The sequence below is a fragment of the Drosophila takahashii genome, chromosome 2L, assembly GCF_030179915.1.
Source record: "Drosophila takahashii strain IR98-3 E-12201 chromosome 2L, DtakHiC1v2, whole genome shotgun sequence".
Lineage (NCBI taxonomy): Eukaryota > Metazoa > Arthropoda > Insecta > Diptera > Drosophilidae > Drosophila > Drosophila takahashii.
Genome location: NC_091678.1, coordinates 6,850,819 through 6,877,544, shown reverse-complemented (window position 1 = coordinate 6,877,544; position 26,726 = coordinate 6,850,819). Strand labels below are relative to the sequence as shown.

The 26,726-nt window shown below is 40.3% G+C and overlaps 6 protein-coding genes across 8 annotated transcripts; 2 read left to right on the top strand and 4 right to left on the bottom strand.

The window, feature by feature from the left end:
* Positions 1-7,324: 7,324 nt before the first annotated feature.
* Positions 7,325-7,787, bottom strand: LOC123003243 (uncharacterized). The gene has a single exon (XM_044395174.2). The coding sequence runs from the start codon at positions 7,691-7,693 to the stop codon at positions 7,559-7,561; it is 135 nt and encodes a 44-aa protein (XP_044251109.1). The 5' UTR covers positions 7,694-7,787; the 3' UTR covers positions 7,325-7,558.
* Positions 7,788-8,822: 1,035 nt separating this feature from the next.
* LOC108063394 (uncharacterized) lies at positions 8,823-10,194 on the top strand. The gene is made up of 2 exons (XM_070217738.1): positions 8,823-9,589; positions 9,649-10,194. The coding sequence occupies exons 1-2, from the start codon at positions 8,896-8,898 to the stop codon at positions 9,723-9,725; spliced, it is 771 nt and encodes a 256-aa protein (XP_070073839.1). The 5' UTR covers positions 8,823-8,895; the 3' UTR covers positions 9,726-10,194.
* Positions 10,195-15,321: 5,127 nt separating this feature from the next.
* LOC108063327 (uncharacterized) lies at positions 15,322-16,406 on the top strand. Its single transcript, XM_017150391.3, has 2 exons — positions 15,322-15,637; positions 15,696-16,406. Exons 1-2 carry the CDS (start codon positions 15,439-15,441, stop codon positions 16,322-16,324), a joined length of 828 nt encoding a protein of 275 aa, XP_017005880.2. The 5' UTR covers positions 15,322-15,438; the 3' UTR covers positions 16,325-16,406.
* Positions 16,404-17,967, bottom strand: PIG-Wa (Phosphatidylinositol glycan anchor biosynthesis class W a). 2 transcript variants are annotated; one of them, XM_070215698.1, is made up of 3 exons: positions 17,137-17,967; positions 16,873-17,077; positions 16,640-16,804 (listed from the first exon to the last, which is right to left on the bottom strand). In XM_070215698.1, the coding sequence occupies exons 1-3, from the start codon at positions 17,879-17,881 to the stop codon at positions 16,783-16,785; spliced, it is 972 nt and encodes a 323-aa protein (XP_070071799.1). In that variant the 5' UTR covers positions 17,882-17,967; the 3' UTR covers positions 16,640-16,782. The 2 variants fall into 2 exon arrangements, with proteins under 2 accessions (XP_017005869.2, XP_070071799.1); XM_017150380.3 differs by having other exon boundaries at positions 16,404-17,077.
* A 102-nt stretch (positions 17,968-18,069) lies between these two features.
* Positions 18,070-20,324, bottom strand: Eogt (EGF-domain O-GlcNAc transferase). Its single transcript, XM_017150721.3, has 3 exons — positions 19,088-20,324; positions 18,582-18,793; positions 18,070-18,531 (listed from the first exon to the last, which is right to left on the bottom strand). Exons 1-3 carry the CDS (start codon positions 20,069-20,071, stop codon positions 18,144-18,146), a joined length of 1,584 nt encoding a protein of 527 aa, XP_017006210.2. The 5' UTR covers positions 20,072-20,324; the 3' UTR covers positions 18,070-18,143.
* Positions 20,325-21,221: 897 nt separating this feature from the next.
* On the bottom strand, positions 21,222-26,574 carry Atxn7 (Ataxin 7). Of its 2 annotated transcripts, none has more exons than XM_017150637.3 (3): positions 26,308-26,574; positions 24,148-25,306; positions 21,222-23,395 (listed from the first exon to the last, which is right to left on the bottom strand). In XM_017150637.3, exons 2-3 carry the CDS (start codon positions 25,234-25,236, stop codon positions 21,566-21,568), a joined length of 2,919 nt encoding a protein of 972 aa, XP_017006126.2. In that variant the 5' UTR covers positions 25,237-25,306; positions 26,308-26,574; the 3' UTR covers positions 21,222-21,565. The 2 variants fall into 2 exon arrangements, with proteins under 2 accessions (XP_017006126.2, XP_070073027.1); XM_070216926.1 differs by lacking the exon at positions 26,308-26,574 and adding an exon at positions 26,185-26,307.
* Positions 26,575-26,726: the final 152 nt, after the last annotated feature.

Genomic DNA, 26,726 nt, shown 5'->3' with positions numbered 1-26,726 from the left:
TTAATACTTAATTGTTATTTAACAACCACTGTTCCCCAATCACAACCCATAGCTGTTGGTCCGCTCTCATAAATTGTCAGCAAAAAAGTGTCAAACTTGAGTTGACAGTCCCCCGGCCGGAGTTTCATACTGGGATTGGAGAAATCCGTCCTGGCTTCCCATCGTTCCCATCGCGCGTCAGCGGTAATTAGTGCAGCTTCGGCAGAAAGTCGTCTTCAATTTCATTGCGCCAGCGTAATCATCATTATCCTGTTGGGCTTGTTGTGCCCCGTGTCCTCGAAGCGGTCTCCCGTTGTCTTTGCCTTTTGCACTAATTACAAAATAACTTTTGCAGCTTTGTCATCTCTGTGTATATATTTTTTTGTTCGGTTGGAGGATTCCCCACGGTGTCTATGATGTATGGCTTTTCGTTGTCTGATTTATGAGTGAGTTATGGCAGGGGAGTATCTGCGGATTACCGTCAGTAAAGGGTTTCACGCGGTTTTAATTACCAGTCGAAAAACTTTGACGACTTTAAAAGCGGTTGAATTTCCACACTGAATCCACAAAAGTAAGGCAGCGGTTTTCCCACAGGTTCAGCGGGAAATTGAAGGCGGAAAATTGATGAGCTTCTGTGGATTCAGCAGACTCATGCTGTCAATCCACATGTCCACCCACTCAATCACAAAACTAAACGCTGTGCTCGTCGATAAGCGTGCCACATATAGAACATAGGATAGTAAGAGTAATAAACCGAATCCTTGGGAATGAGGGGAGTTCGCAGGTCGAGGGTTAAGGGTGAGTGTCTCTGCCCAAAAACGATTTCTGAGATTTAATATTTATTTTTGTTTGTGTGCAAATAGCTGGAAGCGTCAGAGATATGAAGGAAACTCCGGGGAAAGCGATGAGACGGGGGTGTAAGAGATGTCTGTTTCATGGGAGATTTTACTTTAATCGAAGCAGTCCTGCGGAATCCGTAAAACTTATATATTTAAGCGATTTTTTAATAATTCTGAATAATCCTGTAACTATAAAAATAAATTTTTTTATATGTTTATAATTTCTTTAACTCACTTATTTAATTTTATCTCATAAATATTTTTCCCTTAAAAGAAATGATATACCACTTATATTTATAGTTTCTTTTATTACCCCAGGATAGATCTACCCTTTATAATTAGCATATGCCTCCATTTAGGACTCAACTCTTTGTCAGTCGCACAACAACAACGAAATCCATTAGGGTCATAGAAAGAATATATTTATTCATTCGAAATACATTTTTCTCTTCGCTTGCCGCACAACAATAAGAGCGGAATACAAAAGGCGAAAAGCGTCAGTCAGTGCAACTTTATTTCAAGCTAGAATGCACAGGCACTCTACCTACCACAGGACCACCCACCGCCCACTTGCCCCTACCCCTTAGAACACTCAAAAAAAATTATAAAAGAATCCTAAGAGATTCACTCTATAAATAAAAAAAAATTTCATTACAAAAAATATTTATTTAAGTAAATTTTATTTATTAAACCATGTTTTCGGAATCTTGATTAATTTGAAATATTATTTTGAGGACATTATTTTTTGGCTGAGTGTAGAAGTCGCAGTGACAGGCGGCATACCGGAAGCAAATGCTTTTGTCGCCCGGCGTGTGCCGCTCTTTGTTGTTGCCTTCGTTTTTTGTGTTTTACCCTCAAAATGCATGAATTTACTCATAAATGTGTATATCTGAATCTTTAGAATGCCTTGATTAATGTTGGCGCACGTTGGCTTTTACCCCTACCATTCCGCACGACCCTCAGTCGTAAACGAGAGAGAGAGAGCGGGCAATAAAAATATTGTCACACATCATTTAGCAGCAGCGGGCAGTCCCTAGTTTTCCAGGGCTTTAAATCGGTTATAATAAATTTTTTAAAAATTTTCAAACATTTCAATTCGCCGTTGGACACCTGATACCCTCTTCTCTCCCATCGCCCCGAATAAGATCCGTTGCCATTGCCTGCCAGGCATCATAATGAATCTAATCACTTACGCTCGAGTGCATCAATTATGCTGCCATCAAGGATCAGGAAGGACGACAACGAGTGGGAGGATGGGGCGGACGGGCTGACAAAATGACTCCGGGATGGAATGACAGGCGTGGAACCATCAGAACAGAAGCGACGACGTGCCCATTGTTAACTGTGAAAATTTGTTTGCTACGTCATCGCAACAACAAGCTCGTCAAGTTGATAACTTTATGATGCTGTAAACATACCCCTAAAAATGGCCATAGAAAATCTGCAAAGTCTGCTTTGCGGGGCGGCAATATTAAACCAAGTTTTGGGAAATACTCAGTGAGGAAGAAGGAACTTATAGATACTAGAGTGTATTAAAGCAGTAAAATCTATATTAAGAAAATCGTTAGTTTTATTTTGAGTTCTCGTTTATAACATGTCAAAAATATTTCAGATTCAAAATATGCTAATGCATTTTTTCATTATTGTAAAAGTAATTTTCAAAACAATTATGTTGTGTACCTTCTCAAAAGTTTTTTTAGATAGATTTAAATTACCAGGTTAAAGAAAACGTCTAAATTATTTAAATTTAGCTTTTAGAATTTGGTGTTATGATTTTGTAAATGAAATTTTAAGGTAAGCTATAATCTGCAACCCTCGAAACCAAACCTTTTGGTCAACTGTGTGAAGAAACCGCAAAATGTGTTTGGCATCATTAGGAAAATATTAAATTTCCTCTGCCCAAGTCCAGATTGTCCTGGCAAAAGCAGGGCTTTAATTGCTGTGAATGCGAATACTTAAAAGTTGTTGCCTTTTATGCGGTTGCCGTCAAAGCGAAACTCAATTAAGCTGCAGTCACCACCCCACATAGCATAACTCCACCCCTGAGTCACCCCTGATTTTTCCTTCAGATTTAAAACTGCTGATACGGCAGTTGACGACGGCAGGCGACAAGGACATCAATGAGGACGCTTTGTCATGGTTGCCCAGCGACCAGCCACCGAATGCCTTTTCAAAGGCATTTTTAATTGAAATTATCCGATGCTACCTTTTCAGCTTCGCCAGCGAATTCTCATTTGAAATTTGCGTTTTTCTGCTTTGTTACCTTGCAGTCGGCGGTTGATTGACATGTGAGTCGTCGTCCTGCTTCCTTTTAAACTTTCCTTCGGCCCCAGCTTGTTTACATCTTAGTGCGCTAATAGCGGCCTTAAGTCTCCGAACGATACGCCATAAATCCATGTTAATAACGCCATCGTAAGAGGGGATGCAGTCGTGTCTCAATTCGCAGAGACAATAGTACACAGAAAAAAAAAAAATAAAAACAGTCACAAAATAATTATAATATTAAATAAATACTTTAAAATATCCGCGGAAGATGTAACTTTTTAATACACACAGTATAAAACAGTGGTCGACAAATCACTCATAAAATTATAATCTGATTACAATTCACCATTTACCTATAACTATCAAACCACTTCAAATATCAACTAAGGTCAATTTATTTTAAATAAGCAATTTTTTCAGTGTGAGACTCTGTAATGGCCAGGGCTGGGAGACTTAAAACTCAAAGACATTTAAGTAGATTAAGCGACTTTCATGTCCTCAGTCTGTGGGACATCAACCCAAATGAACGACGACAGTGAAACAATTCACGAGGCACGCCCGGTGGCAAAGGACTTGAGCACGGCGAACAGGCAGGATATAAAACCTAAAACCCGGCAATATGCCTTGCCAGTTGCCACTCGAAATATATGCAAATATAGTCCTTGAGCGTGGGCGTGGCAGAAGGGGCGTTGCAACGGCAGCAGCAGCATCAGCAGCAAACAATGAAAGTAAATGCCAAAACATTTTATTGATTATCAGGCGAAAGGGAAGCTTAGACAGTGGATACGGTTTATATATCTTTGGGTTAAAACATTTTAAATATGAATATTTTGGTACAAAAATTAAGTATCTCTTGATGTTACATAAAATATTTAAATACATTTTTTAAAAATTTAACAATTTATATAAACTGCTTCAAAACAGTAAACGGTTATTTTATATTTATTTATTTATTTAGCCCATATAAAACATATAAAACAATAAAACATATAAAAACATGGCATGTCCTCTCTATATATCTATTTGTCTCCTTTTTTGCCTAATTAACTAGTTTTTTTTAAAACTAGTATTAAAGAATATAAAATGAGTTTTTGAAACTATTTTTCCTTGTTTCCTAAATAATCAAGACTTCATTCCACCGTGCTTGGTCCTTCAACTGCCATTAGTCGGCGCCGGCGAGTGTGCTACACTTTTTTGCAGTAGTCTGACGACAATGCGAACTGGAGTCCTGAGGTCCTGAAAACCGGAGTGTGGATCTGGTTCTTTGGTATGGGTAAGAGCATTGAGCATTTTAATAACCGCAGTGGAGTAGCGCGGAAATCGGAGAACGGGAAACGATGGGCGGCCATAAATTATGCCACCCACCGACTGCAAAAGGGCGAAAACATTGACAGTCGTCGTCCTTCGTGGGCCGCCCGTTGAGCGATTTGTAATACACAACTCCCTGTTTGCCACGATTGCTCTTTTCGCTGGCGTGGTGTGGCCCAAAGGACCTCCTCCTGGTTTTCCAATGCGTTGGAAATTTTAAACTCTATCGTTAGAGATAGCAATAGAAGAAAAGTAAGGGAGCCTCGAGGCTTCCAAGTGGTCAGTGCGGCGTCATAATGCAATTGTATAATTTTCTTAAAAGCTCACTGTCGACGACAATAAAATGTAACAATAATACGCAGCTCGAGTGCACTTAGGACCGATTCAGAGATCACAAAAGGCATTACAGAAATTAAAAGTGCCCCCAAAATGGGCAATGAACCCCGACAACCAACACACTCATTTGGTCAAAGAAAAACAATCAGGCAAATGGTGTGAAAGAGGGCATTTTAGCTAATTGAAATGAGTTCGCAAATAAAATGTTTGCCAAAAAATAAATAGAAATAAACGAACAAATCCTCGGCTGCCTCGTGGAGTCACGTTTCAGCTGCGGGGCTTAGCCCAAAGCTCCTTGTCCTCCTTTCGCAGGACCACCTGTGGCTCCTGCTGCTGCTGCTGTTCGCCAGGATCACGTCTCAGGTGCGAAATGAAGATTTATAAAATGGCAAATTGATTTAACGTGCCAAGTGTTTCTTAATACCACCGACGAGTTAATAAAATTTTAATGTACCCCCCAGGGAATCTTTCTCTTTCCCTCACGTGGTTCAATTTCACCCCCGAGACTTTGGTAATTGAGGGTTAAACTAGCGAGTTGTGTGGCCTCATCAACAGGTATTTTCTGTACAGGATTTTTATGACTACTTGCGGCTTGTTAGTTCAAACATAAATAAATAATGCATGAGGCAGCTTTAGCGTAACAAGCTCAGCTCGATTTTATCCCTCAGGTCTGTCGCCCAAAAAATTCAGAAATTTGAATACTTGGCCGCATCACGTTTTCCGATTTTTCTTCTCTTTTCTTTTTTTTGTATTGCCAATCGCGCTGCGCATTTTTTATTATTTTTTTGCCTCCTCCTTATTGGTAATATAATACATTCAATTCGGTTTTTCTGGCTTTCCTTTCCGCAAACAGAGCGCGGAAAAATTCAATTAAATGTAATCGCATCTATTCCTTCTGCACCCGTGACTGATTGTTCTAAGGGCGCGAAGAAAAGTGCGGAAAGAATTGAAATTAAAATTGAATAAATAGCCAAATAAACACGCTCTTTGAAAATAAATGCTAATTCAGGGCTTTTTTCTCAAGTTTCCACTTTTCTTTTATTATTTTTCACCACCCATCTTAAGTGTGCAGAGGCACGTGCCAAGCGAAATCCTTTTAATGTGTCGCCAAAGTTGAGAAACTCGATATAGAAAGTTAATAAACGAAAGAAATTGTTGCTCAAGGATTTGTGATTCAGCTTTCTATGATTTTTTTTTTTAATAAATTACAGTTTATATTTTTTATATTTATATATTAAATATTTTGTTATAAATTTGGTTTTAAATTATACATATTCCAGATGCCAAAACAAATTTTACCTCAATCTAAATTTTGATTTCTAGTGTCCTGCTGTTTTACCCAAATTTAAACCCAAAAGGGAAACCTGGACTTTATATCAAATTAGGAAGCCTGAAAACTTTTCAATTACCATCGGATTCAATTAATAATACTGCTTTGCAGGTGCTCCATACGTTTCGACTAACCAGCTTAAATGGGGAAAAAACGTTTTCCATTTAGCAAGGACGCAATGAAATTCAATTAACCTCAAGTGGATGCCACAACAGCAGGATTCTCCAGGATTCGATGATGAAGGCATAAAACAAAGCAGGCAGCAACTGCGGTGGCAGTCACACCTCATCATCGTCAACAGAGGGCTATTTTATGGAGTTGGATCTGATAGGATGGGGGTAGTAAGGAGTAAGGATGCTGCAGAACATCCCCCGACTGTTTGCCAGCGTTTAGCTTCAGACCAAAAGGCGATATATTGCCACCCGGGGTTATCGATGCCATATTAAACTTTCACTGCCGCTGGCTTTTCACGATGAAAAGTGCTCTGTTGAGAACCCGGTATGATTAAGAGCTGAGCAAACAAATCACGAACCAGCTGGATTGTTTGCTTAGCCAGTGTCTAAACATCGCTCTCGACTGTTTTTTAAACTGTTTGCCAAGCGGTTCGGAGATTCGTGGAACAACCCCGTGTAATTAAGATTTCAATTTTGCTCATCGGGCAAATGTATCTCTTGTGCTTCAATGCGTTTCGTCCTTCTTCCTTCGGTAAATAAATTGTGTTTCAGGGCAATTTTTACTGCTCTTTCGTGTTGACATATGCAAATTTTCTAGCACCGCCCACCACAATTCACAAAAGTTTTCTGATTACTTTTAAGCATCCTGGGGAATGAGGGTCGAAATAGACCTGCTTATTTGCCAACTTGATGGTTGCCTTTGTAGGCGGTTCAATCGCATCGATTGTTTGCTCTTTGCTGGTTTTATTACTCTCGAATTCGAATAAATTAAAAACTGTACAAAAAATATACAACAACTTTCTATTTAAAATATTTAATAAAAATGAAATGAAAAATGTCCAAATATCAAAACATAAAAGTTTAAAACTTTAAAATTTAAGAAATATTATTAAAATCCTAATAATCTGTAATATATACTGTTCACCTTTTAGTAATTAATTTTTTATATGTTCCACATTTATTAACCATAGAACCCCATTTAAATTGTAGAAAAATTTAAAGAAATATAAATTTAAATAATCATGTTTTAAACATTTTATTTAATTTTCTTATGCACAAAAAAAACTGTTTTTCCCATGTAAAAAATATATTAATTGATTGCAATTTTGTTAAATTTATTTAATTTTAAGTAACTTATTTTATTTACATAAAATCACATTTAATTTCCATTATAAATTTAAAACAATACCACAATAAAAACAATTTGCTAATCATAGATTTTATATCGATATGGATTGATATGATGTTGCTATGATATTCTTTAGGTTCATTGAGAGATATAATAGCAGGGAGTAGCGATAAGAACTACTCCCACGCGACCGTTCGAATTACGGGATCCTTTGATACCGACTCCAAGCAACTGAGAGCTGGATTCTTGGGCTTCCAGACGCACTTCCATATCCACATCTCCGCCAGTTCCGTCGGCAGTGCAGCCACAGCAAACGGGGTCCTTGCCAAGGCATATCCTTGTGATATCGAGGGGGATTTCCCTTTATCTTTTTCCTCTACTTTTTTCCGGGCTGCGCTCCCTTCTCACGTCCGATTCCTGGGCGTCGATTGTGGTTTGTGTGTGGCGCCAGTGACAGAGACGGGATTTTTATAGCTGCCGCCGCCAGGACGAAGCTTTTTTCGACTCCCCCCGAAAACTTTCGTGTTGAGTTTGAACAGCACTGAGAAGAGAGTGTTGAGTTTCCCCCACGAAAGTGGCAACAATTGTTGCCGCCTAATTGGATGTATATAGATACATGCTTCTGTGGCATTTAGGTAAATAACCATACTTGTATACAGAGTTCCCACAGTGTGAGTATGTGTGTGACCTTATGCACACAAGGACAACCAGGAGCAAAAGGAGGAGCCAGGACCTTTCATCGCAATGGCCGCCATTTGAAAATTTCGCCGAGCTTGGCATAAAATTAAATGTTATTTAAATTATTCCCGCTCTTTCGGGCCTAATCCTTTTTATTCCTGCGCGTAAGTGATTAAAGCCATTAACGAAATTATCGAGGATTATAAAGATTTGTACGGGACTTCGCAGCGGGTGCTCTTTGGGAAGACAATGCCATTTCCCGTAATCCAGGGGCTTCAATTAATGGAGTGTCGACGTCGTCGCCCACTCGCAAAAAAGGGTTGCTTTCCCGCCCACCCGTCGCTGAAAAGTTGGCGTTCGCAATTAGAAAAGGGGTTGCTTTCAGATTTCCTGTTTCACGAAATGCCTTTATCTATTTTTGAACATTGCATTTCGTCGCCTTTTGCCGCCTGCTGACGTCAATGGACCATAGCTTTTCCATAGTTTCCAACATAGTTTTAATTTCTCATTCGGCGGAAAGCGGAGAAAAGCTTTTCCACACTCACCTATTTTTTTGGCTTGCATCAATTGCAGCTTTTTTACAATTTTATTGGCTGGGCTATAAAATAAATTAATTGTAAAAGTATAAAAAAAATGTGGTGTCAACAGCTCACAGAAAAAATACAATAATCAAGAAAAATGTACCATAGACTGCAAACTAAGTGAAAGTGGGTAGATCTATTAATCAAAATGAAATGAAAGTGTAAGAAGTTAAAGTACTACTATAGCAGTAGTAGCTGAATGTCAGAAAAATAAAAGACAAACAATGGAATAGTAAGCTTTGAAATTATGCAAAATAAACACTAAAAACCAAATATAATGAAGGAGGTATCTGATGCAGATTCTAAAATGGTAGAAATAAGTAAGAAGACACAAGAAGAAGAGCCCCTCAGATTGGAAGATCCAAAGTCTGGAGAGGAGCCCACGACCCACCGTTCTAAGGAAGTATTCCTCAGAAAGCACAGTTATACTTCACCAGATTCAACAAGTATCAAAGAAGACAAAAACTGCGAAACTGAAACTAGCGAAAATAAATATGAAATAACTGTCAATAGTGCTAAACTAAAATCCAATCCACTTCCCGATCAAGAAAGCTTATCTTATCTTTCTGTCTCCTTACACGGTGAATGTAGACCTCAGGACACCCATAATAAATGCGATGGAAATATTGGAATACACTCAGATATCTCTCGGCTTTCTGAGGTTTCATTTGATTCAGAATTTAATTCTGATTCAAGTGAGGAGTTATTCGAGGATGATATTATGCTTAAGAAGAAAAAGAAGAGAGATTTAGTGAAAACTGAGAGACTTGAAGATCCCGAGGAAGAGTTTAGGAGACATTTTCTTAAAACTTTTCAAGATCTGCCTAGAATATCACAGATCTCTTTGGACGGTGAACCCAAAAAAAATAAAAGTAAGGAACAAAATTGGGAAACAGAAAGAAATGCAGAAGAGAATCCAAGTATTTCGAATGAAAATATAGAACAGTTAACCGAAAATAATAATAGTCGTGGTAAAACATCAATTTCAACAGATGTAAAAAATAAAAAAATAAGAATATTAATATTGCAGAAAATTTTACCGAAGATCTAACAAAAGAAGGAGAAACAACAACAAACATTCAAGAAGAAGATGTTATTAATAAATAGTCTTCATATTCTAATGAAAAGAATGTATAAGAAAAAAGTTTATTTCATTTCTTTTTTCCAAAACACCCAACATAGATATTTTTTGGGAATCACATTCAGAAATTTTCCTCCCTTTTCTGCCCTGACCACTTCAAAGTCTGTTCATCACCCGAGCAACCGTCTCGATGAAAAAATTTCGGGGCAACTTCATGACGCTAAATTAACTAGCAGACATTTCTATTAGCTCTTTGGAATGAATGCCAAGGCAATTTACGCTTAATATATGCATGATGCTGTCCGCCCGATAACACTCGAAGAATGCCATGAGTTTTGGATGGGTGGTGGGTTGTGGGTTGAAGGTTGAAGGTTAACGGTCCTTCTCTCCCAGGTTGTTGGGACAACGCCACCGCCCTTGTTGCTATCTATCTATATCTTTATCTTTGGGCGGCACGTGGAAAAGTTTCGTTCGTTTAACTTTGCCAGTCGACTCTTAATGAATTTAATGACTTGGAAATGGCCACCTACTGATTTGTGAATTTTAATTTCACAGGGATTTCTTCAACCGGCAGAAAGACACAAATGTGCATTCATTTATATTCACTTCTGTTGGAAATTTACATGATTTTTGTATGATTTTAAAATTAATATATTTTTAAACAAGTTTACTGTATTCCTAGATTTTTAAAAAGCCTGCAAATGTGTCTATATGAAAGGAAATTTGGTATTCAAAAAGTGTACAACAAAAAATTGGTTCTAAAAACCCAATAATAAAAAATCCTGGATCCACCACTGACTTTCTTCTGACAACAACATCATATAAATTTTATATCATAATTTAAAAGTTTTTTTCATTTCCTTTTCAAGGAATTTTGTAATACAATTTTAAAAATTGCTTTTCCAAATCAAAGCTAGCAATCAAATCGAAATGTGATCAGAGTAATCGGCTAAAATCAATCGTTTCCCCTGGGAGGGTAATTTGTATACTGGTATCATCCCTGCAGAAGGGTATACGAATCTTTCAGATATCTTCTCCTCAGCCAAAGGAGCAGGAGATCATGGGCAACAACAATTGCCGTCTGAGGGAACTCCCAGACTCCCAAAGTACCTTTTCACACATGAGCGCGCCAGGATGGCAGACGTTGATGAGGGGTTGGGATCCAGAACCCCCCTCCGATTTCTGTTGTTGTAAATCACAAAGTGAAACCGAAACCGTTAACGTGTTGCGGTTACGCTGTGTGGCAAAAAAATAAGGCAAAAAAGCAGGGAGTGCCGAAGCAAGTCATTCCATTTGTGAGGCTTTATTAAATGCGCACTGAGTTTGGGGGGCAATGTCCTGTCTCGGCTTTTTATTGCGATTTTTTTCGCAATGTTTTCGCTCTTTGTGTGAGTTTATCAAACTCCTTACATTTGTTTTCCTGTAAAACGGGGGCAACTTCCCCGAGCAAACTTTTCTTATTTAATGATTCCTTTTAGAGAATGCCAAATCGATGGGGGAAAACCGAAAGCCGGTTTCGCATTTCAACTTGAGAAATGTGAAATTGTTCCAGTTCCTTATTTTTTTCCTTTTTTGGCCTCCCGAAGATTTGTCAAATCTTTGACACAATGATGCATAACGTTATCTGAGATTTGGCAAGTGAAAAGAAAAAATAACAACAAGCGACTTTGCGAATTAATCTTCTTAATGTCTGGGTCTTATAACCATGGCCACTAAGTGGAGTGCTTAGAACTTGGAATCACTTAATGCGATTGGCCAAAAAAAGAGTGTGATCTTGGGTAGACTACCGAAAATATTTCTGCTAATTGCTGCAATCGTTGGGAATGCAACTAGGCAATGTGTATCCATGGGAGATACTCAGTGCACTTTGGAAGGTCATAATCATATCAGCTTCCGCACGATTTAACAGCAACGCAATTTTGATGGAACCCAGACCAGACCGAGAACGTCAGCATGGCAACCGACTGTCTGTCCATCTTCTTTTGGATTTTCACACTGAAAAAATAAGGAAAATTCATTTTTTATACATACGTACTTAGTACTAGAATAATCGCAATGCGCATGGTAAAATTCTGGTATTGCATACGAATTGATGTGACCGCATATTACATAACCACATAACATCGAATCATAAAAAATTTTTTTTATAAAAACAAAGGAGAATTAAGAGTTAAACGGAATTAGAAAAAATCTTATTCAGGTCCTTAAAATTATGCAGTAAAATATATTGTTGCATACTTTTAGACAGCTTTAGAAGTGGAATTAAAAGTCTTGTAATTTCTCGAATACTCTTCTCTCGTAAGATTGGTTAAGTTCAAAAATGATTTGAATTTATTTTGTAAAATGAAATCTCATCTTTATTTCGCCATGTGTCCTGTATTCCATTCGATTTTGCTCAACACTTTTTTTGGCTTCGCATTGATTGCTCCACAATTGCGCAATTTCGCTCACTAAAAGCATTTCAAAAAGTACCAGGGAATGGGGCTTCCTTTTGCCTGCTGCCATGACGTATAAGCTCCGATAAAAACTGTTGTTCGATAAGCATTTTGTTTGCCCTGTGCCGGGAGTTGTTATGGAGTCTGTGCCTCACTGTAAGTCACGAACTCTTGTGGTAATTCAGGGGGCTGTTGTAGAGAAGCCATAACGAATCAGTATTTTATGTGGAACTTGGCAAAGTTCTATGGAAATGTTTTGCAATTGTAAGGAAATTCCAAATACTTGTGCAGGGGGATGGTAAATCTTGCCCTTATATATAATTCCAGTAATTACTGCTCACTGATAAATTAAATTAATTTTAGAATTTGTATTTATCACAAAAAAATCGTGTAGGTGTCCTGCTAAATAGGTGCCCTTAGAAGTGTGCTATAAATAATTTATGTTTTGCAAAATTCCGTCTGCCCTTTCCCAAAATATCCTGCAGCTTAGTCACTCCCACACACATAAGCGCATACACATGATATTCATTATGAACGGCTTAAGCGATTTCCCCAGGGCCCAGGAGCTTAGTCCTTCACGCAGACACACTCATGCATATGCACACATATATTTGGGTTTTTATTTCCCTTTATGAATGGTCCTTTTGAATGGAATCCGATTTGACGAGCAGTCGAAAAAAGGAGCTCGTCAGCAAATTGGCAGCTCAAAAAAGCAGGCAAAACCAATTCTCAACCTGATTGTTGGCTACATCAATCAGGATATCATGTTTTACATGCTGGGGAAAACATGAAAATAACACAGGTCAACAAAATGGACTTTATTAAAAGGTGCAGGCCTATTGGCATTAAAACATGTTAATATAGACGTATATAAGCATATCTGCATACTTAGTTTTCGCGTTTAACGGGTGGTATTTGGGCAATCGCGGTTTGAAAAAAATAGCAACATTTAATTTTTTGATTTAAGATATCTTCGAGGGTCTGTGTTCAGTTGTAATAATACCTATGCCAAAAAATTGCTTAGATGCCCTTCTACATAATTGCATTTAAGGTTCCATCATTATTTCAGTTAATAAAAGCCTATGAGCCATTGAAGTAATTTGTTCACCTCTATTCCCAACCAACTTGATGCGGTGAACAGGCTTAAAAAAATACAAGGAAAAATATGTGCCCTAAAATATTTTACAGGCATCTAGAGGCGTCTTTCACCGAATTTTTAAGACAAATAAGACCATTGTACGTCGAAAGATGGAATTTATAGAATTTTTTCTTTAAGAACTTAAAAAGTAACAACTATTTTTAAATCCCATTTTACATAAATATCTGACACATTCGTAAAAATGTGCCTTTCAATTTGGTTAGCAGTAGGCGCCGAACATAGACAAATTATATTTTTAAGGGGTTAATATGCCTTAAACAAAATCCCCACCACAATTTTAAGGCGACGCCACTGTTATTTTTAAAAAGCCTACTGTGTAAAATCACGACAAACTCGTTACGTAAGAGTGACTCCAAAATACTTGTTACTTTTCCCATTCATACGGAAAAAATTCTATAAATTCCATTTTTCGAAGTACAAAAGTGGGATTTATCTCAAAAATTCGGGAAAAGACGCCTCTAGATGCATGTAAAATATTTTAGGGCACATATTTTTCCTTGTATTTTTTTAAGCCTGTTCACCGCATCAAGTTGGTTGGGAATAGAGGTGAACAAATTTCTTCAATGGCTCATAGGCTTTAATTAACTCAAATAATGATGGAACCTTAAATGCAATTATGTAGAAGGGCATCTAAGCAATTTTTTGGCATAGGTTTTATTACAACTGAGCACAGACCCTCGAAGATATCTTAAATGAAAATATAAAATGTTGCTACTTTTTTATAACCGCGATTGCACAAATACCACCCGTTAAACTCGAAAACTAAGTATGCAGATATGCTTATATCCGTCTATATTAACACAATTTAATGCCCATAGGGCTGCACCAAAAACACTGTTGGCCTGTGTAATAATTAACGCTCATAATTTTCCACTCCCCAAAAATGGACAACAATTCGTTTCTTTTGCTAATGAAAATAATCTGTCATCAAAGCCAAAAAGCCACCCCCTGTGGGAACAGGTGCTCGTGGCTTTTCCGTTTTCCTGTTGCTGTTTTTCTGGACACGCCTCTAGATAAACTGATATACTATATATGATTATATTTGGTTCCCAGCTATTAACTGAACATAAATCGGGGGGAAAAGAAGGGTTGAAAGGTTGGCGGACGGAAATTGCATTTGTGCTGTCCCAAATCAGATAAGAGCCCTCGTCCTTGGCCAGGATATGACATTAAAAGCGCATCAAAGCCGAATGACGAACAGAGGCTACGCATCAGCAGCGGAAACTGTTGCCGTAATTACATTCATGGCGGAGAGAAAAAATTGTCAAAAATATCAGTTTGACATTGCGAATTTTCGGTACTCTTAAAAAATATTATTATAAAAAATTTTAAAAGAAGAGTTGAAATACAAAATTTTGTTTAACAAGAGTTGTACGAAAATCATACAATTTTAAAATCTCTTTTTAATATGTCTAAAAGTATGCAATATTTTTTATTAGTTTTATGTGGCGTTGTTCTGAAACACTTGCATACACTGTTGCATACTTTTGAACACCTTTATAAATTATTTTACAAGTATATTTTAGAAAACAGCACAGTGAAATATTTAGTTTTAAGGTTTTTATATTTTTATTTACTATTGCATTAAAGAAGAAAGAATTTCTTATATCGTATGTAAAAGGTGCAAGCCATTTGTTATTTCTTAGATTATTCTTTTGATTTTATGTACATTTATAATTCCCTACAAAGACTTTATCATAGCTAAAGGCCCCGTAACCCTGTCATACCCTTTCCTCATCCAATAAGGAGCTCATTGCTGGTCATTTGCGCACTCCTTAAGTCCTGAATGCTTAGCCTCGCCCGCAGGCTCATCTTTGATTTGGTCTTTGTTAGCGCCGTTAAATTAAATATCCTTTCCCAGTCGCTCGACCTCTGTGCTCTCATTCCGGCTGTCCAGAGGACAATGCCAGCAATTCCAGTCATTTCCTTAATAGAAATCTTATCTCTTTTGTGACGCCTTCGCCTTCGCCGTGCGCCTAAGCCGGATATCGCACCTTTGACATCTGCCGCTTGGCCCCTTTGGACAAAGCAGCCCAGTGCCGAGCACTCATAGAACACTCACTTCCGGTCCGGCTTTTTGGGAGAAAATCATTTGGAAAAATTGGGTGTTTATTTATACCAACATTAGAAGACGACACTAGAACCATGAGCTCTTGCTGTGGATCCCAGACGCCGAGATGTTGTGAGTGTCCGCCCGGTTTGAGGCTGGAGAAGACCCCACAGGCGCCCGTTTTCGACATGCTGGGTCCGCATCCGGATGAGGTGATCATGACGATCCTGGATCGCATTTTGTATCTTTCGGGCGCCACCAAAATAATTCCCATGCTGGAGTTGGCGGGCTATGGTTAGTTTTAAAAGGGTTTCAAGGGATAAAAGGTTTCTAATATAAAAGAAAATTTCAGGATCATCTCTTAAAAAGGAATCCTGTCCACCGACATCCACTTGCACTTCCGCTAGCACCTCGGTTCCTCCTTCGTCCTCAATGTGGAACACCTGCTGCTCCAAGCCGCCCAGTACTACTAACACCTGTTGCTCCAAACCGACGAGCAGCTGCGGCAGTCGAAAGGTTACTCCAGTAACCTGTATTCCAAAGGTTCCTACTCCCTGCACTCCAAAATCCTGTTGCAAGACCTCGAGTCGCCTGAGTGCCGCCGCCTGTTGTCCTCGGCAGCGAACTCCTCGCGTGGATTTTGATCATCCGGCGGATATTATTCCTTTGCGGAAAAAGGCGGGCGGAAGTGCGACAATCAAAGAGCGCATGGATAGCCCAATTTCCACCTGTTCGGTGGCCTGTCATCAACTGAAAACGAAGCTGGCATCGCAGGAATTTTCCGGGGGCAGTGGCAAGGATCAAAGGTGGCTGTGGACCCGCTTGATTCGCGGCAACGATGGCTGCATGGTGTACGAGGTCTACAAGGAATCCGATGCGGATAAATCGCCCTCCAAAATCGGATCGGAGGCACCCATCATCCTTTTTCTGGTCATGCCGAACGGTTATATTATGCCCTTTGAGTCGATTTGTAGTCCTTGAAGATGAAAGGTGTGCTATTGCATACTTTCTTAATTGTGTGGTCAATTTAAAGAATAAACTCTTACCCGGATTTTTGTTTGGAATATTTTTATAATACAAGTATATATCACACATTTTTTTAAGCTATACGTATACCCTTTCTCAGCATAATAAAAACAGCTCCAGAGCAAACAAATATGTAGACGGATAGTATGGCAACGGATTCCACATCATTTCGATGACCAGGGTCCAAGGACATATTGACCATTCCGGTGAGAAAGTTGGACAGCATAAAGTGGGTCAAACCATTGGTGTTTAGACTCTCCACAAAGGTGGGCAGGCTGAGGCTCTTTTCCTTGCCATCTCCAGACGCTTTCTTATTATTAAAATCTACGTTAACAAGTTTCAGTTCAAAGAAAAAGGCATAAATCACAATAAGACTTAGGCACACAGCGGAAATCCAAACGACATAGCCAAAACTAAATGTAACACGTGCAATGCCTGTTAAGTATGAACTTATAAAAGTCAAAAGCCAGCAGATAATGGCCAACAAAAGGATTTTCCTTAACTTGATGATTAGATCTGGATAACTGAGGTGATCCCGGGAGGTATACCACTTGGCAAAGTAAATGCTGAGCAGATAGAGAGCCACGCAGCCATGTAGAGAACTCAAGCCTTCGCGATTGCCACTGAAAAAGCCCTCGTGGGGTGCAGAGGACATCACAAATTCGGAGAGACCCATTTGGAGCAGCAGTTCATGCAGGAAAAGCAGACCTTAAAATGAAAAGGAAAAATTATTACAATCATTTTAAGATGCTATTCTTGCAACATACCCAATGAAAGTCCCAGAAGCTGTTCATCCGACTTCACCAAAAGACTGTAGAAGCTGCCCATCAGTTTGGTGAGGCCCAGGATAAAGAAGGCATTCAAATGCCGACCATATTCCGTCTCATCCTGATGATAATCAATCGCTGCAATAACAATAGTGCGAGCCAATCCCAAAATCAGCAAGGGAAGCACAGATCTCTTTAGTTTCTTCAGGTCAGCGGTGTTTCTCGTTCGTTGGGAAACCAATCCCATAGTCACCACAAACAGGCCAATGCCCATGTCCATCGTGGAGGCACCGAAAGTCCTGCTTTTCCGGTAATCAAAGGGATAGGATGGAAAGTCCACGGCCAGAATGGCGGCACAGGTTCCACTGTACGCGGTGGCCCTCAGCAGGGTGAAGACTATGGGTCGTTTGCCGACCTCATATCTGAGTTTTGGCACTTCGTGAGGGTTATTTTTATAGGTATAAGCTAAAACACCTAAAGAAACCACCAGGGAATAGGTGTAGCTATATGCACTGCCCACGGTGACCAAAATGACGGTGGGTAATCCAATCAAAAGGAACTCCAGCAGGAATCTCCGCGTGGATAGCACCGGCAGGTGTCCACAAAGCAGGCGGGAAAGGATGAAACCCAGCACAGTGGGTATTGTCACCAAAAAACTATCCAAACTTTCCTTAACAGATCTCCAGGAATTCAGATCCAGTTGGCTTAACTCGTGTTTTATAAAACCACCCTCCTCGGCCTCCATTGTGCATAGTTTTTGAAGTTTCTGGAGTCAAAATAACTTAAAAAATTAAGAATTGTAAAAATAGATTTTGCCGGTAAAATGTAAACAATAATAGTGATGGCACTTACTCGATCAAATTATCGAATTTCCCACCGATAACAAACCCAAAGACATGGTCACACTTTGCAAATTCAAATTTAAAAAAAGAATAGTTTATAATACCGATTTATTTTGGATCTGGAAAATAAGCAAAATAAATGCATTTAATCACAATTGTGGCAATCTACAGCTCGTTGTGCTGCGTTTTGGAGGGATTTTCTGATGACTCGCGTGGGAATTCCTTGTGGCTAAGTATTTCCTTGGCTGCCTCATCGACGAGATGCACAAATTCCTGGACATCAAAGCTATAGTTGGTGAACTTGGCATGGGCCCCGCCCTCGGGATGATGTCCCTCGTCCTGCGGATAGACCAGCTCCCGCTGCTCCCACGTCCGATAGCGAACGCCACGCAGGCGAGCCAGATCCTTGTAGCAATTGGGATCCTCGCAGTTGTAAAGCTCGAAGATGCAGGCCCAGTTGGGCAGGAAGAGCAAGTGCGTCAGTCCAGCGCCATGCATGCCGATGAGTATGTCCGTGTTGCGGGTGATGGCCAACTGATCGGTGAAGGAGAGTCTGTAAAAGAATTATAATTAGTTAAGTGTTTAAAAGGAGGTAGTATCTACCTTTCGTAGGAGACGCGCTGCACGGAATACAAATCGTTCTCCTCCAGCGGAGCCAGCAGCTCATCTTCATTCAGCACTTGGCGGTACTTTGTGCGTCGTGATAGGTAGGTTATCCTGATCTTTTGCTGTGGCGGCCTGTAGGGAATCTGCAGCCGGTGCAGGATGAACTCGGAAAAGGCTCGAAACAGTCCACTATTCGAGCAGCCTTGGATCTAAAAAAGAAATAATCAATTTAATAGTTGTTTTGATCTTCTATTTCCCCTCTCCCACACAGAAAGAAAACCGATATGAAATAGGGTTATTTCTATCTTGTTTCAATAAAAAACCGATATGATTTATGTCAAATTTAAGATCCAAGCATATCAACATGATATTTTATCATATCATAAAAATACCAAATGTAGTATTTTTTGAGTAAATAATATAAAAAAAGATTAACATAATCTTTATTCATATCAAAATGTTATGAAAATTGACCATTACCATTTCATTTTTTGTACACTTACTATGGGTGTATTGTAGAACAATCCAAAGATCATCCTGGGCAGCAGGGGCAGCACAACGTTCTTGAAGCACACCCTTTTGCCCTCCACATCGCTGAGCGTCCAAACGGGCCGCTGTGAGAAGGCCTTGAAAGTATCCCTAAAAGGCGAATCATAAGGATACGTTTCCCAAATAAGTATCTGCACATCCGTGTTGAAAGCAGCCGGATGCGATTGGTTGACAAAGAGCGAGGCATAGAGATTAAAGAAGTCGCAAAAATGATGATACATATTGTAGGTGGCGTCGATTTTCATGATGAAAGTGGGCGTATTCACGACGACATCGCAGAGACCGCTTTCCAGTACGGGATGAGGTAAAACCTCAAAGTTGCGCAGCTCCGGACCCCAGGATTGCAGGGCCGAACCAATGTGCTCCATTTCACCTGAGAGCCTAGTTCGATTTAGGTCACAGTGGCCCAGGAGTTGACCAGGACTTAGAACATCCATGTGGTAGCGTATCCGCTCTTCTCTGTTAACCAAGTCCCGAAAGTCGAAAAGGAGATTCCTGCCGCGACAAAAGCGCAGATAGTGGGTGCACTCCAGCGAGGAATCACCCAGATAAGTGGGCACACATTGCGGCGCCAACTGGGAGAGCTGCTCCTGGATGTAACCAAAGTCTGCTTGATTGTAGAAGGTCCTTAATTGCGCATCCTTGCTCCTGGCCCAGCCGGTGTGCTCCCCGGGGCACTGGGGCGTCTGGAAGCGGTGATCCGGCTTGCAATCCCTTTCATGACCCCAGCAGGCGGATGAAATGGTCGCCTTCGCATTGCCGGTGAGATTCGTGGTCAGCTGTTGTTTCAGTTTGGGAAATGTGTTCAGGTACCGGATGAGGTGCTCCGAGGGAAGACTGGGCAGGCTGAAGCCATCCACGAGCTTGGCATCCTGGTGAGAGTGGCTTAAGGACAGTGGGAGCATCAGTAGCCCCATGAGAATTGGCAGGATTGGCATCTTGAGTTCTTCGGTTCGTTAAAATTTAAGTACTTCGTTGCATGCGATTTTCAAGCGATTTTCCAGCGATTTCCCCGGCGATTTCTCACGCTTTTGCTAGCAGCATCTTCAGGTGCATTTCTCGGCCAGCGATGATGATGATCTCACCTGGCCTTAAGCGGCTAGAAGATGATTATGAGCGTCTAATGTTATTGTCCATGTTAATTGTTCGCCGAAGAAAAGAAAAAACCTGTCCGCCAGTGTGACCGTTCGTGTGCTAAGTACAAGCCGCTACAACTTACACTCCGCGACAACTGAATAGGTCAAGTACGTTGAATATTTTATATATATTTATTTTATTTAGTATTTATAATTTTTAGATAATATAATTTATATCATCTTAATTTATGAATATTGTAACAGATTTATGTTTTGTATTTCTCTATACAACATTTATTTTGACATTATAAATAGTCTAAAAGTGTTCATAATACAAATATTTTGGATATATATAATTATTAAATCCGTAATAAATGTGAAAATAAATGTAGTTTTTACTTAAATAAGATTTCCCAGTGCTTTTTAATCGTTTTTGACTGATTCTATTGATGTATCTCGTATTGTAAATGGTGAAAGGTTCTGAACTTTGATAAATGTATAGCGCGTTTTTGAACCATCTAATCCATGAATTTTCGACCGTTATTTCTTAACGAATTTTTCATGTGATAAATAATATCTATATCTATGTATCTATAAAGATATACCTAAAAAGATAATTTGGTTTCTTTACTTTCGGTATCCCGGGCAATTTATATTATTCTGAATAAGTTCCTTCATGTAATCCTTTAGATAAGGGGATATTAGGGAGGTATTGCTGAAAAATATTAACCGGCTCCACAGTTTACCATCATCGTTTAGCAGCACATTGAGGTCACCATTTTTGGGATCACCTAGTCGACCGTAATCTGTCGCCAGGTAGTCTTCGGAATTCTAGGAGATCACCATCGCATCACCCTTTATAATCCAACTGAGAGCCCACATTTAAACCTGCTTGAAATCCATTTGTTTTTCCAGGAAAATAATCCCAACAAAATGTATGTGGGTAAGGTATTATTTTACATTTTTCTTTGGAATTCATGGTTATCCAGTAAATGAAACAAACTCTCTTTTTTTGAAATAGAATTGAACTTAGGCATGCTCTTGTATTTTTAAAAGTTTACAGCGTTTATAAATAATGATTTACGAGTACTTAGCGTAATGCTTAGCCACGAGAAAATAAATGTGTATATTTATTAAGTTAACTTAGGGCATAGACTAAACAGAGAACTACATACAATCAACTAATCGATAACTAATTATCACTTTTAAAAAATGAAGAATTGATTTAAAAAAATTATTTAAAAAAAACTAATTTAGCATTTATAGAAGAGGCTGCACATAATCGGTATTTCGTATTGTATAAACATATATAACTAGGGATGCGCGGCTCTGATTTTTAGATCCGATCAGAACAGATCAGACAAAGACGCGCATCAAGTCGCTGCTGGTTGGAGTGGAGTTCCCGCCCGGATTGGAATTGTTCCCCTTCCAGGGAGGATTGCTATTGGCGCTGGGAGTGTTGTTGCTGCTGCTGCTGTTTATATTGTTCATGTTGCTGATGTTGATGTTGCTGCTGCTGTCGGATAAAGTACGCAGCAGTTGCTTCTTGAGGAGATGCTGCGGCGAGTGGCTTTGACTTTGGCTGGCATTGTGGTTACTCTGGAGCGGCAGGTGGAAGTTGGGGCGGCCCAAGTTCTGGAGTTGCTCCTGCTTGCCGGCCAACAGCCGGCGGCGTTTCTCGAAGAAGCTGAAGGTCAGCTTGTTATCCTCCTCCTTCTCGCGTTCTTTGTCTTTCAGCGGCGACTGCTCCTCCTCTCCTTCCGCTTGTGGCTTCTCCTCCTTCTTGACCTTTCCCATCAGCAGTTCATTCAAACGCTTGGCCGTCATTACTCCTGTTCCTCCAGTTTTCCCACTGATTAGCGCCCTTTTATTGCACCTCAATCGATCCTGTGCTATGACATTCGATCGCTGGGCGTAGATGGTCCTTCCCGAAGCGGGATTCTTCCCCGGAAAACCATTATTTAACGCGGGTGAAGGCAGCGGCGGTGGGCGTGCCAGCTGGCCAACCACGCCTAAATGATTACCACCCGTCAGGGACAACAAATTATTGTTCGCCTTGCGAGTAGTCAGCAGATTTTTGCGAAATGTCACACCCAATCCCTGGGGCATCTTCACCATGCCGAATGTGTTCATGGCCAGCGGACGTGGCGATCCCGAGTAGAGCATCACATTGAAGTAGCTGTCCTCGTGGTATTTGGCATTGGCCAGCGATGGATGATGGGTGGTGATCTGAGGATTGGTTGTGGGTTTAACAGTCTTTACGGTGTCGCTAACAGTCTCCAGTTTACTGAACTCAAAGTCACCCAGCTCGTCCGCCAAGTGGTGGTGATTGGTGGTGGTGGTCTCCATTGCAGAACTCACCGATTGAACGACATTCACGTCGACATTTTCATAGCCCGCATGGGTTAGGAATTCGGCCAGAACCTTCTGCTGCTCCAGCATGGAATCGGGATTCGATTCGCTGATCTCGTAAATGATGCTGGGCAAGATCATGTGCTCCTCCAGCTGCTGTGGCTGTTGGGTACTGACCATTGTCTCATCCGTCAGCGATGGCACATTGTAAACGCTAAACTGACGCTGATCCTGCAGCTTCTGATCCTCCTGCAGCTGCTGTTGCTGCTGCTGCTGCTGCTGCTCCTGCAATTGCTGCTGCTCCAGCATCTGCTGTTGCTGGTAGATCAGCTGTTGCAGCTGCATGGCATCGATGGTGGTCAGCTCCTGCTGCTGCTGGTGCTCCTCCTCGCCGTAAACCTGCTGCACCGACTGCTGCTGATAGACGGTGTAGTCCTCGGAAATGCTTCCATCCTCGTAGCGCAATCTTTTCGTCGCCTGTGCGGGATGCGAAAGAGATCCATTCTGCGACTGCTGCTGCTGCGGCTGCTGCTGTTGCGAAGTGTCCAAGGCGCTCTCATCAAAGTTATTGAGAATCTCGTTGATCAACTTGCTGTCCAGCATTTCGTCTAGCGTCTGCGAAATGGAGTTCTCATCGGAGGTGTTGGGCAATGGGAGTTCCTCCTCTTCGGGAGCCACCTGCTCGGAGGAAACTGCTCCCGTAATGGAGGACACGGCCTGATCCAACTCGCTGATCACCTGCTGCTGCTCGTAGGGATTCACCATCACCGCCGCCGGCTTCTCTTTGTTCTTCTCCTTCTCAGCTTTTGTTCGATGATCGCTTGAGCCCTTTAACTGAAAAGCCAGAGAATTTAGTTATTGTTTATTGTATACAAACAAAAAAAAACTTGGTTAAATCAACTGTAATAATTGTCATAAAAATTGTCAATTCTACTCAGTAAATTGTTACTCTTAGGTTATTTGTACTATACAAAATAGTTATGAACTGTAAAAAAGGGTAGAATGAGCCCGAACCATAAATTATCGTCAACTTACTGTTTTATAGCAAATAAACAATAATTTATAGTTATTTCACTATATACTATTAACTTAACTATTGTTCATAGTTAAATAACTATTTAAAATAGTTTCACACAAAAAAGACTTGGTAAATAATAAATAAGACATGGTAAATAATTAATAAATAATTTTCATACAGGCCCCAACCATAAAAATTGTCAATTCTACTAAGTAAATTGTTACTCTTACGTAATTTGTAAACGTAAGAGCTACTATAAAGAATAGTTATGCAACTGTAAAAAAGGGTAGAAAGTGCTCGAACCATAAATTGTTGTTAACTTGCTATTTTTAAAGTAAATATACAATTATTTATAGTTATTTCACTATTTAAAATAGTTTCAAGGTACACAAACAAAATACACACATCCCGTAAGCATAACTATTTTAATAGTCGTTTAACTATTTAATAGTACATAAAGCAAAAACAAATTAAAGTACTATTTTTTATAGTTACTGAACTATCTTCATTGGTAAATTTTACCAAACAAAATTTTTTTTGTGTATAAGATTAAACTAATACAAAATACCTTTTTCTTTGGCTGCAGCTCGGGTAGCTTTTCCACCTCCGTCTGAAGCTGGGCAGGTGAGTAGTTGACCCCCAGAGCCACCTCCCCGGAGGCTGCTCCCAATGTGGGCGTGGGCGGTAGACTGCAGGATGAGTTGCTGGAGGAGGAGAACACGCTGATGGCAGCCGGGGCAGCTGGAGGTTCCTCTTTAACAGCAGCAGCGACGACAACAGGCTGCGGTGCTGCTATAACCGCACCTTTCTTGGAACCCTTCGATTCCTTGTGATTGGACGAATCCAACGCGGGCGCCGGAGCTGGCGAGGTGTGGTGGCGGTTCTTCGACGACTTGGAACGCGAACGACTGCCGGCGGAAGTGCTGCTGCTGCTGCCGCTGCCCTTGGATGCGGAGGAACTGCTGCTTTTGCTGCTGCTGCTCTTGTGACGCGACGACGACGAGGAGGACGAGGACGAGGTGGTGGTTGTGCTGGAGGATCCCGCGCCCGCAGGATGCTGCAGCGAGGCCGAGCTGCTCGAGCCATTGGAGCAGCTGGAGAGCGTGGAGGCCGAAAGCGTGTCCGTGGGCGAACTGGGCACTACGCCGCCCTCTTGGCTGTTCTCCGTGGCAGTGAGACGCGAATCGTGGCTGGTTGCGGACGAACCATTGGTCACCTTGCTCGAGGTGGCCTCCCAGACGCTCGGATGCTGCAGCGCAATGTGATGCTGGAAGCCTGCCTTCGTGTAGCAACCCGAGCAGGAACTACAAAGTACTATATCTCGGCTGGCCAACTTTGGCACCAGATCGTAGTAGGCCATGTCCGCCGACTGGAGGCGCTGGACTTGAACTTTCGCCTGCTGATCTCCGCCAGCGGCGCCGGCGGCGGAGGAGTTCTTCCCGCCGCGCAGAAAGGTCTTCTCGGCCGTTCGCAGCTGCTTGATGACCTTGTCCAAGTCGAAGACCTGCTGCCACTTTTGGTTCTGCAGGGCGAAGAGCGAGAGTCCCGACGATCCCGGAACAGAAGACTCCGGTGGCTTCGCCATCGCCTGCGCCTTGTGCTTCGTTCCATTTTCCGGATAAACTCCGCCGGTGGAGGCCACATCGTTCAGGGGCATTCCGGACAGAAACTGGATCGCGGGATCCCAGGGGGTTCGGTAGAGTGAGCAAAATTGCCCTTTAAAGCACCTGTAAAATAAGGGATTTTTTAGTTTATAGTTAAGAATTTCTATATTATAATAATATTAAAAGGAAAAAAATAAATATTTCACATTTTAAAATATATTCATTTGGTTTTTATAATGGAGTTAAATACTTTTACATATATTTAATTTAATTGGCTTTCACTAAAATGTATTACTAAAAATAAACAATTAAAAAATTATTATAAACTGTTTATTAAAAATAAAACTAAAAACTTTTCTAAAACTTATTTGATAACAATTTAAAAAGAAAACTTAAAATAAAAATTTTTTTAAATTTATTTATTAAAAATTAAACATTTTAAAACTTTTTTATAATTTATTTTATACAAATTTTAAAACTTTTAAAAAATTATTTTAATTTATTTACTAAAAATTAACAATTAATTCATTTTTGTAATTTATTTAATAAAAATTTTAAAACTTTTTTATCATTTATTTATTTTAAAATATTTAATACACTTGACAGGACTTTACTGATTTAATATATCATTTTAGCGCAGGACCCTGACCCTGAATCGACATATTTTCCACGCATGAAAATTCGCCACAGGTATGGAAACCACTTGTAGAGAGGGTAACAACTGTACGTTAATAAGTGTTTTTAGAAAATTAATCACATTTTTAAATGCATTTTCCAAGTTCAACAATTCTTTTTATACCGTAAATTTTTCAGCGAAAGCTTACAGGTGAGTGCTGCCCCTCTCCGCCCCCGCCACCCACTAGCGCCGCCCCTTGTGCACCCACACCCCTGGGCCCGATCAGCTGTTTTTGACAACCGCTACTCGAGTGGTGCCGTCTCGCTTCCACTGCCGCACACATGCGCAGCCACTCACACCGACGCACCGCAGCGCACACACTTACCCACACCAACGCAACACAAACAAAGCACACGATTGAAAATCACAAAATAAAAATCACACAAAATGCTCAGAAACGAATTTGACTCGAAAGCTGAATAGTTTTTGAAATGAAACTGACACTTACGTCGTTAACACACTTCCATGTTTTTTTTTTTTTTGTGGGCTTAGGTTACCGTTCTACCCTACCCTTCCACTCGCTTTTTTGGCCGCTTTTCCTGGGCGAAAATGCCAGGTCAGGTTGAAAAACACGAGTGGGGTGTAAAGCCAAATTGATTCTTTAATGAAATCAATTAAAGCCCGCTAGTTTTACTCGCGTTTTCGTGTTTAAAGAAATTATTATGAATAGTTGTATTTGTAGAGATGGCAAAACTCGTCTAGATACGTTACGTTTTTCGTTTGTCGATATGTTATCGATATGTATCGCATATGCTGTCGGTGTAAATTCAATTTAGCAAGGGTATTCCTATTTAATGCATTTATGTAAATTCCACAATTGAGCAAATCATTATTCGAATTTAAAGCAGAGAGAATGTTGTTATGTAA